Source organism: Microcaecilia unicolor, chromosome 8 (genome assembly GCF_901765095.1).
Source record: "Microcaecilia unicolor chromosome 8, aMicUni1.1, whole genome shotgun sequence".
Taxonomy (NCBI): Eukaryota; Metazoa; Chordata; class Amphibia; order Gymnophiona; family Siphonopidae; genus Microcaecilia; species Microcaecilia unicolor.
This window is the reverse complement of record NC_044038.1, coordinates 41,342,667-41,359,528: the sequence shown is the minus strand read 5'-3', so window position 1 is coordinate 41,359,528 and position 16,862 is coordinate 41,342,667. Positions and strand designations below refer to the sequence as shown.

General features: G+C 42.9%; 1 protein-coding gene across 3 annotated transcripts in view; it reads left to right on the top strand.

The window, feature by feature from the left end:
* LOC115476590 (lipopolysaccharide-induced tumor necrosis factor-alpha factor homolog) overlaps positions 1-16,862 on the top strand; it is a 59,879-nt gene that overhangs the window by 22,595 nt on the left and 20,422 nt on the right. For all 3 annotated transcript variants that reach the window (XM_030213034.1, XM_030213036.1, XM_030213035.1), the window contains exon 4: positions 12,519-12,584. In XM_030213034.1, the coding sequence (XP_030068894.1) occupies positions 12,519-12,584 (66 nt within the window). The remainder of the gene's footprint in view (positions 1-12,518; positions 12,585-16,862) is intronic.

Here is a 16,862-nt window from a genome sequence, read left to right as displayed (position 1 = left end):
ATCAAATTATCCAAATTCAGACAGACAACCAGGTTGCCATGTACTATGTCAACAAGCAGGGGGGCACCGGATCTCGCCCCCTGTGTCAGGAAGCCGTCAGCATGTGGCTTTGGGCTCGCCGTCTCGGCATGGTACTCCAAGCCACATATCTGGCAGGCGTAAACAACAGTCTGGCCGACAGACTGAGCCGGATTATGCAACCTCACGAGTGGTCGCTCAACTCCAGAGTGGTGCGCCAGATCTTCCAAGCGTGGGGCACCCCCTTGGTGGATCTCTTCGCATCTCGAGTGAACCACAAAGTCCCTCAGTTCTGTTCCAGGCTTCAGGCCCCCGGCAGACTAGCATCGGATGCCTTCCTCCTGGATTGGGGGGAGGGCCTGCTGTATGCTTATCCTCCCATTCCTCTGGTGGGGAAGACTTTGTTGAAACTCAAGCAAGACCGAGGCACCATGATTCTGATTGCTCCTTTTTGGCCGCGTCAGATCTGGTTCCCTCTTCTTCTGGAGTTATCCTCCGAAGAACCGTGGAGATTGGAGTGTTTTCCGACCCTCATCACGCAGGACGAAGGGGCTCTTCTGCATCCCAGCCTCCGGTCCCTGGCTCTCACGGCCTGGATGTTGAGAGCGTAGACTTTGCCTCTTTGGGTCTGTCAGAGGGTGTCTCCCGCGTCTTGCTTGCTTCCAGGAAAGATTCCACTAAGAGGAGTTACTTCTTTCTGTGGAGGAGGTTTGCCGTCTGGTGTGACAGCAAGGCCCTAGCTCCTCGCTCTTGTCCTACACAGACCCTGCTTGAATACCTTCTGCACTTGTCTGAGTCTGGTCTTAAAACCAACTCTGTAAGAGTTCACCTTAGCGCAATCAGTGCATACCATTACCATGTGGAAGGTAAGCCGATCTCAGGACAGCCTTTAGTTGTTCGCTTCATGAGAGGTTTGCTTTTGTCAAAGCCCCCTGTCAAGCCTCCTACAGTGTCATGGGATCTCAATGTCGTTCTCACCCAGCTGATGAAACCTCCTTTTGAGCCACTGAATTCCTGCCATCTGAAGTACTTGACCTGGAAGGTCATTTTCTTGGTGGCAGTTACTTCAGCTCGTAGAGTCAGTGAGCTTCAGGCCCTGGTAGCCCAGGCCCCTTACACCAAATTTCATCATAACAGAGTAGTCCTCCGCACTCACCCTAAGTTCTTGCCAAAGGTCGTGTCGGAGTTCCATCTGAACCAGTCAATTGTCTTGCCAACATTCTTTCCCCGTCCTCATTCCTGCCCTGCTGAACGTCAGCTGCACACATTGGACTGCAAGAGAGCATTGGCCTTCTACCTGGAGCGGACACAGCCCCACAGACAGTCCGCCCAATTGTTTGTTTCTTTTGATCCCAATAGGAGGGGAGTGGCTGTAGGGAAACGCACCATATCCAATTGGCTAGCAGATTGCATTTCCTTCACTTACGTCCAGGCGGGGCTGGCTCTTGAGGGTCATGTCACGGCTCATAATGTTAGAGCCATGGCTGCGTCGGTAGCCCACTTGAAGTCAGCCTCCATTGAAGAAATTTGCAAAGCTGCGACGTGGTCATCTGTCCACACATTCACATCTCATTACTGCCTGCAGCAGGATACCCGACGCGACAGTCGGTTCGGGCAGTCAGTTCTTCAGAACCTGTTTGGGCTTTAGGATCCAACTCCACCCCCCGAGGGCCCTGTTTGTTCTGTTCCAGGCTGCACTCTCAGTTAGTTGGTAAATTTTTTAGGTCAATCTCAGTTATGTCCTCGCCGTTGCGAGGTCCTATTGACCATGGTTGTTGTTTTGAGTGAGCCTGGGGGCTAGGGATACCCCATCAGTGAGAACAAGCAGCCTGCTTGTCCTCGGAGAAAGCGAATGCTACATACCTGTAGAAGGTATTCTCCGAGGACAGCAGGCTGATTGTTCTCACAAACCCGCCCGCCTCCCCTTTGGAGTTGTGTCTTCCCTTGAAGTGTATTGTCTTGCTACATACTGGACTGGCCGGCTCGAGCCGGTTCCATAGGCTAAATGCTTTGAAAATATGCCTCTTAAGTGAAGACAAATTAAGTGAAGTGTAGTTAAGTTAATTTAAGTGTAGTTAAATTAAGTGTAGTTAAGTGTAGTTTAGTATAGTTAAGTGTAGTGTAGTTAAGATAAGTGTAGTTAAGTTAAGAGAAGACATGTTAAATGTAGTTAAATTAAGTGTAGTTAAGTGTAGTGTTGATAAGTGTAGATTAATTAAATGCAGTTAAGTTAAGTGAAGTTAAATGCAGTTAAGTGAAGTTAAATGAAGTGAAATGTAGTTAAGTGCAGTTAAATTAAGTGTAGTTAAGTTAAGTGTAGATAAGTTAAGTGTAGTTAAGTGCAGTTAAGCTACGTGAAGTTATGTGTAGTTAAGTTTAATAAAGTTAAGTTAGGTGTAGTTAAGTGTAGTTAACAGTAGTTAAGTGAAGTTCACTTGTTAAGTACTCTCAAGGTAAGCACTCTTAAGTACACTTAAGTTTAAGCGCTCTCAAGTTAAGTGCTCTTAAGTTTAAGTGCTCTCAAGTTAGTCCACAAATTTGGGATCAAGAAGTCTCAAGTCATATAGGCAGCTGACTTTTCAAGAAATAGAGTAGGTCTTTTACCAAGCGGCTCCTTGTGACCGCTTGTGGTAGTTCTGCAGTTATGTGAAGTTAAGTGTCGTTAAGTATGGTTAAGCTAAGTGTAGTTAAGTAAAGTGTAGTGTAGTTAAGATAAGCAAAGTTAAGTGTAGTTAACTGAGAGGCATATTTTCAAAGCACTTAACCTTCCAAAGTTCCATAGGCTAAATGCTTTGAAAATATGCCTCTAAGTTAACTACACTTAACTTTGCTTATCTTAACTACACTACACTACACTTTACTTAACTACACTTCAGCAATAGCACATTTCGGCACAGGGACACTTCGTCACAGGCATATTTTGGCACTTGGACCCCGGCACATTTCGGCACTGGGACATTTTCGCGCTGGCACATTTTGGCACAGGAACAATTTGGCATAGGTACATTTCAGCACAGGCATACTTCAGCACAGGCACAGTTTGCATAGGCACATTTCGGCACTGGGACATTTTGGCACAGGCACATTTTGTCCCATGCACATTTTGGCACAGGGACATTTCAGCAGTGGGACACTTTGGCACAGGCACATTTCGGCACTGGGACACTTCGGCACAGGCACATTTCAGCACAGGCACATTTCGGCAACGGGACACTTCGGCACAGGCACATTTCATCACTGGGAAACTTTGGCAGAGGCAAATTTCGCACTGGGACACTTCAGCACAGGCACATGTCAGCACAGGCACATTTCGGCACTGGGATTCTTCAGCACAGGCACCTTTTGGCACTGGGACAGTGGCACTGGCACATTTCGGCACAGGCACATTTCGGCATTGGGACACTTTGACAAAGGCACATTTCAACACTGGGACACTTCAGCACAGGCAAATTTCGGCAGAGGCACATTTCAGAACTGGGACACTTCATCATTGACACATTTCGGCACTAGAACAATTAGGCACAGGCATGTTTCGGCACTGGGACACATAGGCACAGGCACATTTCAGCACTGGGACATTTCAGCCATGGGACACTTTAGCACAGTTACATTTCAGTACTGGGACACTTCGGCACAGGCACAGTTCGGCACTGGGACATTTCAGCCATGGGACACTTTGGCACAGGCACATTTCTACACTGGGACACTTCAGCACATGCACATTTCAGCACTGGGACATTTCGGCACCAACACATTTCGGTACTAGGACAATTAGGCACATGCAGATTTTGCCTCTGGGACTCTTAGGCACAGGCACATTTCAGTGCTGGGATACTATGGCACTGGGACACTTCGTCAGTGCCAGGCACAGGCACATTTTGGCACTGGGACATTTCGATACATCCACATTTCGGCACAGGCACATTTCGGCACTGGAACAATTCAGCACAGGCACATTTCAGCACTGGGACATTTTGACCTGGAACACTTCGGAACCGACACATTTCAGCACTGGTACACTTAGCCACAGGCACATTTCGGCTCTGGAACTCTTCGGCACAGGCACATTTTGGCACTGAGATACCTTGGTAATAGGCACATTTCGGCACTGGGAAACTTCGGCACTAAGACACTTCGGCAGGATCACATTTCGGCACTTACATTTCGGCATTAGGACACTTCGGCACAGGCACATTCTGGCACAGGCACACTTCGACACAGGCACATTTTGGCACTGACGAAGTGTCCCAGTGCCATAGTATCCCAGCACTGAAATGTGCCTGTGCCTTCTTTTATCCTTAAAAATTGTTTTCCTAGGTTACTTATATTGTATTAGCAGAATTTTTCTTATCAAGTGGATAAACTTGTGACATGTAAATTAATAATTATAAATAAATAAAGTGTAGTCCTGTGCTGAAGTGTCCCAGTGCCGACATGTGCATGTGCCGAAGAGTGCCTATGCTAAAATGTACCTATGCCAAAATGTGTCTGTGCCAAAATGTTCCTGTGATGAAATGTGCTTGTGCTGACGTGTCCAAGTGCCGAAATGTGCCTATGCCTAAGTGTCCCAGTGCCAAAATGTCCTAGTGCCTAAAGGTGCCTGTGCTGAAGTGTCCCAGTCCCATAGTGTCCCAGTGCCGAAATGTGCCTGTGCTGACGTGCTGTGCTGAAGTGTCCCAGTGCCGAAATATGCCGGTGCCAAAATGTGCCTGTGCCGAAGTGTCCCAGTGCCGAAATGTGCTGGTGCCGAAGTGTCCCAGTGCAGAAATGTGCCTGTGCCTAATTGTTCTAGTGTCAAAATTTGCCTGTGCTGAAGTGTCCCAGTGCTGAAATGTGCCTTTGTCAAAGTGTCCCAGTGCAGTTGTGTCCCAGTACCGAAATGTGCCTGTGCCGAAGTGTCCCGGTGCTGAAATGTGCCTGTGCCGAAATGTGCATGTGTCGAAGTGTGCCTGTGCCAAAGTGTCCCAGTGCCTAAATATGCCTATGCCGAAACGTGCCTTTGCTGAAATGTGCCTGTGCCAAAGTGTCCCAGTACCAAAATGTGCCTGTTTTGAAGTGTCCCGGTGCCAAAATGTGCCAGCACGAAAATGTCCCAGTGCTGAAATGTGCCTGTGCCAAATTGTTCCTGTGCCAAAATGTGCCAGCGCAAAAATGTCCCTGTGACAAAATGTGCCTTTGCTGAACTGTCACAGTGCCAAAAAGTCACAATGTCGAAATGTGCCCATAGTGTCCCAGTGCCGAAATGTGCCTGTGCTGACGTGCTGTGCTGAAGTGTCCCAGGGCCGAAATATGCCGGTGCCAAAATGTGCCTGTGCCGAAGTGTCCTAATGCCGAAATGTGCTGGTGCCGAAGTGTCCCAGTGCAGAAATGTGCCTGTGCCTAATTGTTCTAGTGTCAAAATTTGCCTGTGCCGAAGTGTCCCAGTGCCTAAATATGTCTGTGCCGAAATGTCCCAGTGCTGAAATGTCCCTGTGCCAAAATGTGCCTGTTCTGAATTGTCCCGGTGCCAAAATGTGTCTGTGCTGAAATTTTCCTGTGCCTTTGTATGCCTGTGTCGAAATGTGACTGTGCCAAAATGTTCCTCTGTTGAAGTGTGCCTGTGCTGAAATGTGCCTATGCTGAAGTGTCCCAGTGCCAAAATGTGCCTGTGCCAAAGTGTCCCAATGACGAAATGTGCCTGTGCGGAAGTGTCCCACTGTAAAACTTTGGCACAGGCACATTTCGACACTGGGACACGTCAGCACAGGAACATTTTGGCACAGACACATTTCGGCAAAGGTACATTGTAGCACAGGCACTCTTCAGCACATGCACACGTTGGCACAGGCACATTTCGGCACAGGGAAAGTTCAGCACAGTTACATTTCGGCACTGGGACACTTCGGTACAAGACTACACTTAACTACACATAATTTAACTACACTTAACTTCACTTAACTTGTCTTCACTTATCTTAACTACACTTAACTACACTACACCTTTACTTAACTTTACTTAACTACACTTAACGTCACTTATCTTAACTACACTTAACTACACTACACTTAATTTCACTTAACTGCACTTAACTACACATAACACTTATCTACACTTAACTACACTTAATTTAACGTAACTACATTTAACTACACTTAACTTCACTTAACATAACTACACTTAACGACACTACACTTTACTTAACTTATCTTAACTACACTTAACTACACTACACTTAACTTTACTTAACTTGACAACATTTAACTACACTTAACTACATTTCGGCACAGGGATATTTCAGCACTGGGACCCCGGCACATTTCGACATTGGGACTTTTTGGCACTGTGACAGTTCAGCAAAGGCACATTTTGTCACAGGGACATTTTTGCACTGGCACATTTTGGCACAGGAACAATTTGGCACAGGCACATTTCAGCACTGGGACATTTTCGTGCTGGCACATTTTGGCACAGGCACATTTCAGCACTGGGACATTTCGGCACAGACATATTTAGGCACTGGGACACTTCGGCACAGATCATTTTGGCACAGGCACAAGGCACATTTGGCACTGAGACACTTAGCACAGCCACATTTCGGCACTGGGACCCCGGCACATTTCGACATTGTGACTTTTTGGCACTGTGACAGTTCAGCAAAGGCACATTTTGTCACAGGGACATTTTTGCGCTGGCACATTTTGGCACAGGAACAATTTGGCACAGGCACATTTCAGCACTGGGACATTGTCGTGCTGGCACATTTTGGCACCGGGACACTTCAAAACAGGCACATTTTGGTACTGGGACACTTTGGCACAGGCACATTTCAGCACAGGCACGTTTCGGCATAGGCATATTTAGTCACTGGGACACTTTCGCACAGGCATACTTCGGCACTGGCACAGTTCGACACATGCACATTTCAGCACAGGCACATTTCAGCACCGGGACACTTCGGCACAGGCACTTTTCGGTACTGCACTGGGACACTTCGGCACAGGCACATTTTGGCACCGGCATATTTTGGCACTGGGATACTTCAGCACAGCACATGTCAGCACAGGCACATTTTGGCACTGGGACACTATGGGACTGGGACACTTCAGCACAGGCACCTTTAGGCACTAGGACATTTTGGCACTGGGACACTTAGGCATAGGCACATTTCGGCACAGGCACATTTCGGCACTTGGACACGTCAGCACAAGCACATTTCGTCACAGGAACATTTTGGCACAGACACATTTTGGTATAGGTACATTTTAGCACAGGCACTCTTCGGCACATGCACATGTCGGTACTGGGACACTTCAGCACAGGACTACACTTTATTTATTTATAATTATTAATTTACATGTCACAAGTTTATCCACTTGATAAGAAAAATTCTGCTAATACAATATAAGTAACCTAGGAAAACAATTTTTAAGGATAAAAGAAAAGAAAAAAAAACCCCTTTTTCTTAGCTTCATAAAAGTCCAGAAGAAGAGTTCAATTTTCCATAAACTGGATAAACATAAGAAATAAAGCACAAAAAGGAAAACAAAATCGAGATTTGGTAGTTACAGGATCGGTTTAACTTTGAATAAGAGCTCTTTTAGATGTTATAAAGGAGACCAGTTGCATAGGATCGAAATACACATATTTAACTGATTGATAGGTAACGAAGCATTTACATGGGTATTTAAGGTAGAAAGTTGCGCCTAATTGAAGCGTCTCCCTTTTCAGTTGCAAAAACTTTTGTCTACGCTTTTGTGTTTCCCTCGATAGGTCTGGAAACACACAGGTTTGTAAACCTCTAAAAGATTTTTCTTTTTTCTGAAAGAACTTTAGTATCCAGACCTTATCCGAGGTTAACGCAACCGTAGCCAATAAAGTGGATGCTGTTATTTTCTCTGTATCAGAGCTTTCTAACAAGGCTGAAACATCTAGTTCTTGATTATTTTGAACATTCCTTTTTGATTGATTCTCTTCTTTTTTCCCAGTTATATAAAAAACCTGGGAAACAGGAGGAATATATTCATCACTAATGTCCAGTACTTCTTTAAAGTAGTTCTTTAACATCTCCCTAGGAGAAATCAGAGTTTGCAAAGGAAAATTTATAAAGCGCAAGTTATTGCCTCTTGAGCAATTTTCAAGTAATTCTGATTTTCTCCGGAGATTAGACAGATCTTTCACCATAGTCATTTGCAATGTCTGTATCTGTTGAATTTCTTTCTCCAGATTATTAGTTTGTACTGTCACTGATTTAACTTCATTTTCAATTTCTTTTACTTTCCTGTCCAAAACAACTATATCTTCGTTCATTTTCTTCATCTGGGGGCATAGTGCCTTCCCTAGTTCTGCAATCAGCAGCCACAAATTGTCTAGTGTTACTTCAACAAGTTTTTAAAGGAAATTTATAGACAAAAAATCGTCTACCTCGCCATGTTGCTTTGTTGTCTCACTTCCAACCCTTGTCCCCTCATTAGATTTTCCTTCGATGTATGCAGTCGAAGTGGGGGTTAGAAAACCTCCCATTTCTTACAAAGTAGATAGAATTGCCTCCCGTCTTGCACTGCCCGCTAACACTTCGGTACTCGAGCTTGCAGACGCCGCCATCGGAGAACTGCTTCCCACCAGTTGAGGAGGAGGGTCTCTTCCGTCGGGGCTTAGAGAGACTTCCAGCCCACTGTCTCCAGGTCTGGGCTGAACTTGCAGGCTGCTCGCTGACGGCAGTACCGATCCTGAGGCTCTCTGTACATATAAGTCCTTCGAGCCCGAAGAGTTTGGGGGTCTTTGCTGCTGGGAAGCAGCAGCCGCTACCCTTCCCCTTCTCTTTGGCATTTTGAAACGAAATAATTCACTAAGTGGAAATTCAGTGGAGCACTAAAACACGTCCATCTCGTTAGGCGGCCATCTTGGACTCCCCCGGCACAGGACTACACTTAACTACACTTAATTAAGAGCACTTAACTTGAGAGCACTTAAAATAAGAGCACTTAACCTAGGAGATCTTACCTTGAGCATGTTTAACTTAAGTGAACTTCACTTAACTGCTGTTAACTACACTTAACTTTACTTAACTACACTTCACTTACCTTAACTGCACTTACCTTATCTACACTTAACTATACTTAGTTTAACTGCATTTAACTTCACTTAACTGCACTTAACTCCCCCGGCACAGGACTACACTTAACTTTACTTATCTTAACTACACTTAGCTTAACCACACTTAGAGGCATATTTTCAAAGCACTTAGCCTTCCAAAGTTCCATAGAAACCTATGGAACTTTGGAAGGCTAAGTGCTTTGAAAATATGACTGTTAACTACACTTAACTTCACATTACTGAGAACTACCACCAGCGGTCACATTGGGCCGCTTGGTAAAAGACCTCCTCTATTTCTTGAAAAGTCAGCTGCCTATATGACTTGAGACTTCTTGATCCTAAATTTGTGGACTAACTTAAGAGCACTTAACTTGAGAGCACTTAAAAATAAGAGCACTTAAAAATAAGAGCACTTAAAAATAAGAGCACTTAACCTAGGAGATCTTACCTTGAGCGTGCTTAACTTAAGTGAACTTCACTTAACTGCTGTTAACTACACTTAACTACACCTAACTTCACTAAACTTAACTACACTTTACTTAAATACACTTCACTTAATTCACTTAACTGCACTTCATTTAACTTGTTTTCACTTAACTACTTAATTTAACTACACTTAACTTAACTGCACTTAACTTTACTTAATTTTACTTAAGTTGACTACACTTAACTTCACTTAACTTGTCTTAACTTAACTACACTACACTTAACTTTACTTAACTGCTCTTAACTACACTTAACAGCACTTAAGTACACTTAACTTATCTACACTTAACTTCACTTAACTGCACTTAACTTATCTACACAGCAACCGGCTTACCTTTATCAACATGTTTATTTACGCCTTCAAAGAAATGAAGCAAATTGGTGAGGCAAGACTTTCCTTGGCTGAATCCATGCTGACTCTGTCCCATTAAACCATGTTTATCAATGTGTTCCATAATTTTATTCTTTATAATAGTTTCCACTATTTTGCCTGGCACTGAAGTCAGGCTTACTGGTCTGTTATTTCCCAGGTCATCCCGGAACCCTTTTTAAAAATTGGTATTACATTGGCCACCCTGCAATCTTCAGGTTCTTCGGACTATTTTAATGACAGGTGACAGATTACAAACAGCAGATCAGCAATTTCATGTTTGAGTTCTTTCAGTACCCTTGAATGCATTCTTCTGGCCCAGGTGAATTACTGCTCTTTAATTTGTCAATTTGGCTCAGTACATCTTCCAGGTTCACTGAGATTTCTTTCAGTTCCTCTGCATCATCATTCTTGAAAACCATTTCTGGTACAGGTAGACCGAAGCAAAGAATTCATTCAGTCTCTCCGCTATGGCCTTGTTTTCCCTGAGTACACCTTTTGCTCCTTCATGTTCTAACAGATCCATGGATTCACTCACAGGTTTTCTGCTTCTGATGTACTTTAAAAAGCTGTTACTGTGAGTTTTTGCTTCTGCGGCAAGTTTCTCTTCTTATTCTCTTTTAGCCTTCTTTATCAGTGCTTTGCATCTAACTCACCAGTGCGTTTAATTGTTTTTCATTTGGGTCCTTTTTCCATTCTTTGAAGGATGTTCTTTTGATTCTAATAGCCTCTTTCACTTCACCTTTTAACCATGCTGTGGCTGTCATTTTCTCTTCTTTCCACCTTTGTAAAGGGAAAGTAGATTCTTATATTTACTAGTCCCAAGTTCTATAAAATTTGGGATACCATAAAGGCTCGAGTATACAGCCATGCCTTAGCTTCTATTTTAAATTTCCTTTAGGAAATTTCCATATGAATAGCCAATTGAAGAGTATTTCCACACAAATATTCAATGGAAATGCATTCCATAACATGGAAGCCTTACAGCTATAAGCTGTAGTCTGAGATGCATCTAGCCACAGGCAAGAAAGTGAAGGAGCCATCAGCAGGTTCCTCTGAGAAGATCCAAGAGAGCGAGCAGGAATATATGTGATAGGAACAGATTGCCCAAAGGGCTGAAGTCAAAATCTTATACAGTAGATTCTTGATTACTCGCCTGGATTACTGTAATACCCTGCTGAGAGGCGTGGCACAGCAGGAGATCAAAGGATTACAGCTTATCCAAAACATTGCTATGAAACTGTGATGCTCACAAATTTGACCATGTGACACCCTTGTTAAAATGTGAACACTGGCTTCCCGTGGACTCTCGGATAGCCTATAAGATTTTGATATAGATTTTAAGGTGGTGTACTCTGGGTAACCTACTTTTTTGCCCCTCCCCCCCCCCCCCCCCCCCCCCCCCTATTTGGTGCCTTGCCATGCCTTCAGTCTAGGAGGCACCGTAGACTACTTTTCGGAATGCCATGTTTAACATAACTGGACCTTCCCTATGGAACACCCTTCCAATGTTGCTGCGAGTGGAAGATTCCTTCCTCCACTTCAAGGCTCAGCTGAAAACGCACCTATTTCGGTCTGCTTTTAACACTTGATCTGCCTAACGGCTGGGCTGGTTTCTTGCCTTAGGAGTCTGTCGACTACAGCATATAGCCACCCCCTTGCCTTTTCCTTTCTCTTTTGCTATCCATATATCTGGCATTCTTTTCCATTTTTTTATTATATATATTGCAATCTGCCTTGATGCAACTGCTTTAGGTGGACCATCAAATAAACACAACCTTGAAATTTGATTTTCTGAGTTAAACGGTTGTTGGAAAATTGAAATGCTGGTCAATACAAAAAAAGTGGATGAGGAATAAAGTAGAAGTATGTTGAATGCATGCTTCAAAAGAGGAAGCAATAAAAAAGAGTTTAAAACTCAGGGGTGAATTTTATAAATGGCACCTAAAACATTTTGGGCGGAAAAAAACTTGCTTAAGCGCTATTCTGTAACCTGCACCTAAAGTTAGGTATGGTTTATAGAATAGCACTTTAAGCACAGGGGTTTTGCTTAAATTTAGTTGCATCCATTTGCACCAACGAAAACATGGTGCAAATGCCCCCGCCTAAATTTATGCTCATAACCCCTTTATTCTATAATTGCACATGTAACTGGAATGCACGCCCATGCTCTGTCCCGAAACGCCCATGATCTTCCTATTTCCATGCCCTCTTTTCTGGCCTGCACATAAAATTTAGGCACAGATTATGTGCCTAAATTTATATGCATACATGTTAGTTGATTTCAATTAGCGCCAATAATTGCTTGATAAGCCAATTAACTAATTGGCTCATGATTCAATTAAATGATTGCTCCACCGCTGGGCTGGGGAAACATGGAGGTGATCTATCCCCCTCTAGGTTGGATGCCCTCACCTAGCCCTCTTGGTGTTGTGAAATTTTCTCTGCTGCCTTACTTGTGAACAGTTTGGGTACCTCTGGATTAGTTAAACAGACTATGACTGCTTTATAAGTGTAAATAAGAAAGAAACTGAGGCAGTCTTGAATGTATCTTCTTCCTTTTTCTGCACAGCTGGAGCAGTTTATCCACCTCCCCCTCCCTATGTTCCATCAAGGACACAACCAGAACCTGCAATGGGTAAGTGTAGGAAAGATCAAGAGAAACCCGCATGCATTTCAGTGACAATGCTGTGATGTCACCGAGGTATGTTGGACAATCCAGAATGTCGGATGTGAAGGTTGAATAAGTGAGATTCTACGCTGTTCCTGCTGTAGAGGATCATACCTTGAGGCATTGTATAAAATCCGAAAGGCTGTGTTCTTAATAAGCTGGAGCTGTTTAAGTTGATATAATAGGACTCTGAAATTACAAGATTATGTTTCAATCATTTTTATTAGAATAACATATTAACAACCATCAACCTTTTCCATAACCAGATTGTCTAGCACAGTATAAACAGCCCCCCCTTCTACCCCAGTCTTCTTCCCTTCCCCTCCCCCCCCCCCCCCCCCCCCCGGTCCAAACATAAACGGAACACTGTAACGTTACCAATCTGTGTCTTGATAAGTTCAATAAGTGTCCTCTACCTGCTGGGGTAAGGGTCTTCCAAAAGGGGGACCACCTAATGTTGGAATTTTAAGGCCCTGGCGGGGGCAGAAATTACAAGATTATAGGATGAAATTAATCGAGAACTCTACATGGTCATGTTTCAAGAAGAACATATTGGGGCCGATATTCAGACCATGAGAGGAAGTCCAGCTAAGTCCCACAGTTGGCAGTCAGCCCAGATATTCAATGCTGGGTCGTTTCCAGTCACCGGCATTGAATATCCGGTTTATTTTGGGGTAGTTTAAACTTAACCAGCTAAGTTAATATTTGGAGATAGCCGGTTAAGTTTAAACCAGCCAAATATATTCTAGCTATTTACACTGCCCAGTCTGGCCGCTTACAATAGCTGGCTATGTGCTGAAATGGCCAGTTATCTCCTAGCCGCTAACTGTGAATATTCATCGGGGGATAGCTAGTTATTCCCTGCTGAATACTGCTGGATAGCCAATTAAGTGCCTTTTAACTGGCCTAGTGCTGTTCCTGGCTGGTTAACTGGTTTTGAATATGGGGGGCGGGGAGGATTACGTTTATTCTGTTGCACCTGTATTACTTTTCCCAATCCCTTAGCCCTCACAGGGAGGGGAAACACCAAAAATAATAAGAAAGAGAACTTAGACTTCATTAGGCGCAGCCAATAATTACCTTTATTGGTATCTCACAGAGCCAAATACAAATAATAGTTCTCTCCCTCGAGCAGGTTGTCAGTCAGCAGCGCGCATCCTGAATAACAAAAGACTGCTGAGCTAACACTGTCCCAGACATCACATCACATATATACTGTTGCAAGTTACATTTCTCATAAATCATGGGATTTCCCCTAAACTAGAATCAGAAAGTAGCCTGTACCATATATGGGTATATCAGTCTCTCCTGATGTTGTGGACACATGCACCCTTAGTGGCCATTGGTGGTGAACATTTTGCTGACTGCCGTTGGTGTTATTCCTGGATATTCAGTGCTAGGCATTGAAAACCTTGTTTATGTGGCGCCAGCTAACACGTGGCCAGTTGAGTCAATATTCAGAACTTAACCGGCCATAGGTTGCCGCATAAAGATAGGACTGTGCCTTATGAGGTCCATTTATGCAGTTAGCCTGGCTGCATAAACGCTGAATATCGGCACTTAAGTTGCCAAATGTCAACTCCGCCCCCAGAATGCCCCCAAAATATATAGATGCTAACTGCTAATTTTCAGCAGAGATAACGGGTTAAGTGCCACTGAAAATTAGCGGATAGCCCTGAACAAGCGATTTAACCGGTCAGTAGCTGTTTCTGGTTGGTTAAATTGTTTTGAATATCGACCAGTTAATGTCTAATGCTTAATCAATTTGATTAACTGTCTTTCAAAATGATAAACAGCAAGGTGGTGTACACTAGGAAAAATAATTCAGAGGGCACAACGGGCAAATGTGATACATGAGGCAGATAATACACTGTAAATCCTTGACACGTAATTCAATTGACATAAAAGAAACAGATTTATTTGTTTATGTGTTTATTTGTTACATTTTTATTCCACATTTTCCCACCTATTTGCAGGCTCAATGTGGCTTACATAGTACCATAAAGGCGATCAATACAGTAATATTTTGGTAGAATAATGTCGAAGTGTAACAGTCGTATAGAGAGTTGTAGAGGGGAAGAGGATCGTAGAGAGGAAAAGTTCATGTGTCCATTACAAGCTTTGGTTTTGTTGTGTTACAAGGTACTGGCGTTTAAGTTGGGTCTGTGGGGTATGCCTTTTTGAACAGGTTGGTACCAAAGATCAGTCCCAAATAAAGTATACTGTAGTGTGAAGAAATATTTAAAAGGCAACTCTATAACTAGCATGGGTATGCACGTCTTTGTGAGCGTAAGTGCAGAGAAAATGAGTACTTATACATATAAATTCCCTAAGCACTATTCTGTAAGGGTGCACCTAAGTACTATAGGGGTGAAGTCTATATACGGTGCCGAAAAAAGCTTATTCTATGAGCCACGCTTGAAGATAGGCATGGTTTATAAAATAACGCTTACACTCAGGGATCACATCTAACCTTAGGTGCAGACATTTGCACCAACTGAAACGTGATGCAAATGTGCATATATCCCCCCTATTCTACAACAATTCACATAAATTCTAGGAATGCCCCCCGTTTCTCTCATGACCCTCCCGTTTTTTTTACTCATGCCTAAATTTACATGCGTAAATTCTAATTAAATGTAATTAGTGGCAATAAAAGCTTGTTAAAGTCAATTAGTGCTAATTAGCTCGGCATGTGCCCAAATTTGCGTGCACAATTTTTGGTGACGTTTATAGAATTAGGGGGATAGTGAGCAATTGCAAGGGGGTGTATACATGGGCAGGACTCCCAGTTACACAACTTGTAGAACTGGAAATTACGCATATCTTACATTTAGGTCCATGCAGATCCATCAGGTCTATGGCTGGTGTAACTGCAGGCACATTACGCCAGTATTCTACACCGGAATCTAGGTACCTAGATGGTATTCTAGGATAGGCTTTCACTGCATAGCATTGGAACTCCTAAAAGGAGGCAATAAATTACAGAATTGCTACCTTAGGACCATAAAAAAAGAATTGCCATGCTGAACCCATGCTTCACAGTCCTACCCAGAGAGGTTAGGGCTAAGAAGTGTCTTTTCACAAGGGGTCCTCCTTTTACTAAGGTGCGCTATTGGATTTAGCTCGCGCTAATGAATTAATGTGCCTTAAATGCTAAGAAGCCCATAGGTATATAAAGGGCTGCCCGGGATTTAGTGCACACTAAATCTGTTAGCTCACCTTAGTGCTTCAGATTTTCCAAAGATCATGCAGAGTCTGGTATTAATGAGAATTGATTATTGCAACTCGTTATATTTAGGGATGCTGGCTGTAAGACTCCAGGCTCTGCAGGTTGTTCAGAATGCAGTCCAAAGATCTGCTCATATCACTCCAGTTTTCAAAGAGCTGCACTGGTTGCCAGTAAAGTATAGTTATTTTTAAGGTTTTATCCTTGATTCACCAGCAGCTTTATGCTACTGTACCTGTATATTTTTAAATGTTTTCAAGATGTACCAACCAAAGCAAGCTTTACATTCTGAAATGGCAAAAGAATAATGTATTTCAGTAACTATAACATATCATTTTTGGAGACTTGTACATGAGCATTTTTGATTGCTGGGCCTATTATGTGAATAGACAGCAGTTTAAGAAATTTCTGAAAACTCACTGTTTTGTGAGAGCTTTCTTGGAGGGGATAACGTGAGGCTGGACTCAAGTAGTTACTTTGAGAGATGTATTTAAACCATTATAAAGAATTTATTTGTATTGGTGAATGTGTAGAGGAAGGCTGGAGGGGGATCAATTTGATTTTATATGTTTTTGTTTAGGTATTTCAAATTATGTATGTTTGGTTGCAACCCACTTTGGTTTAAACAGGGCTATAAATTTAGGAAAAAAAAATTAAATAAAAGGACCCCCTAGTGTTATTTGTAAGTAGAGAGAAAATCTTTTCTACCACTGTAAATGTATGTCAGGGTATTTTATTTTATTTATTTATTCATACTTGTGTCCCACAATTATCCAAAAACGAGTTTCAGTTCAATGTGGCTTACATTTAACAGTTGTTAGAGATTTCAAGACTTCAAAATTATCTCTTGGAAAATGTGTTTATATTGGTAATTGATACACTCCTTTAAAAGCAATATAAGGATGAAAATATCTCATTTAGAAACAGAAATGAGAAGAACAACTACAACATTTAATGTTTTTTTTTAATCATTTGCTGCAAATAATGTGCACTATTTGCAGAGGGCATACTCTTTC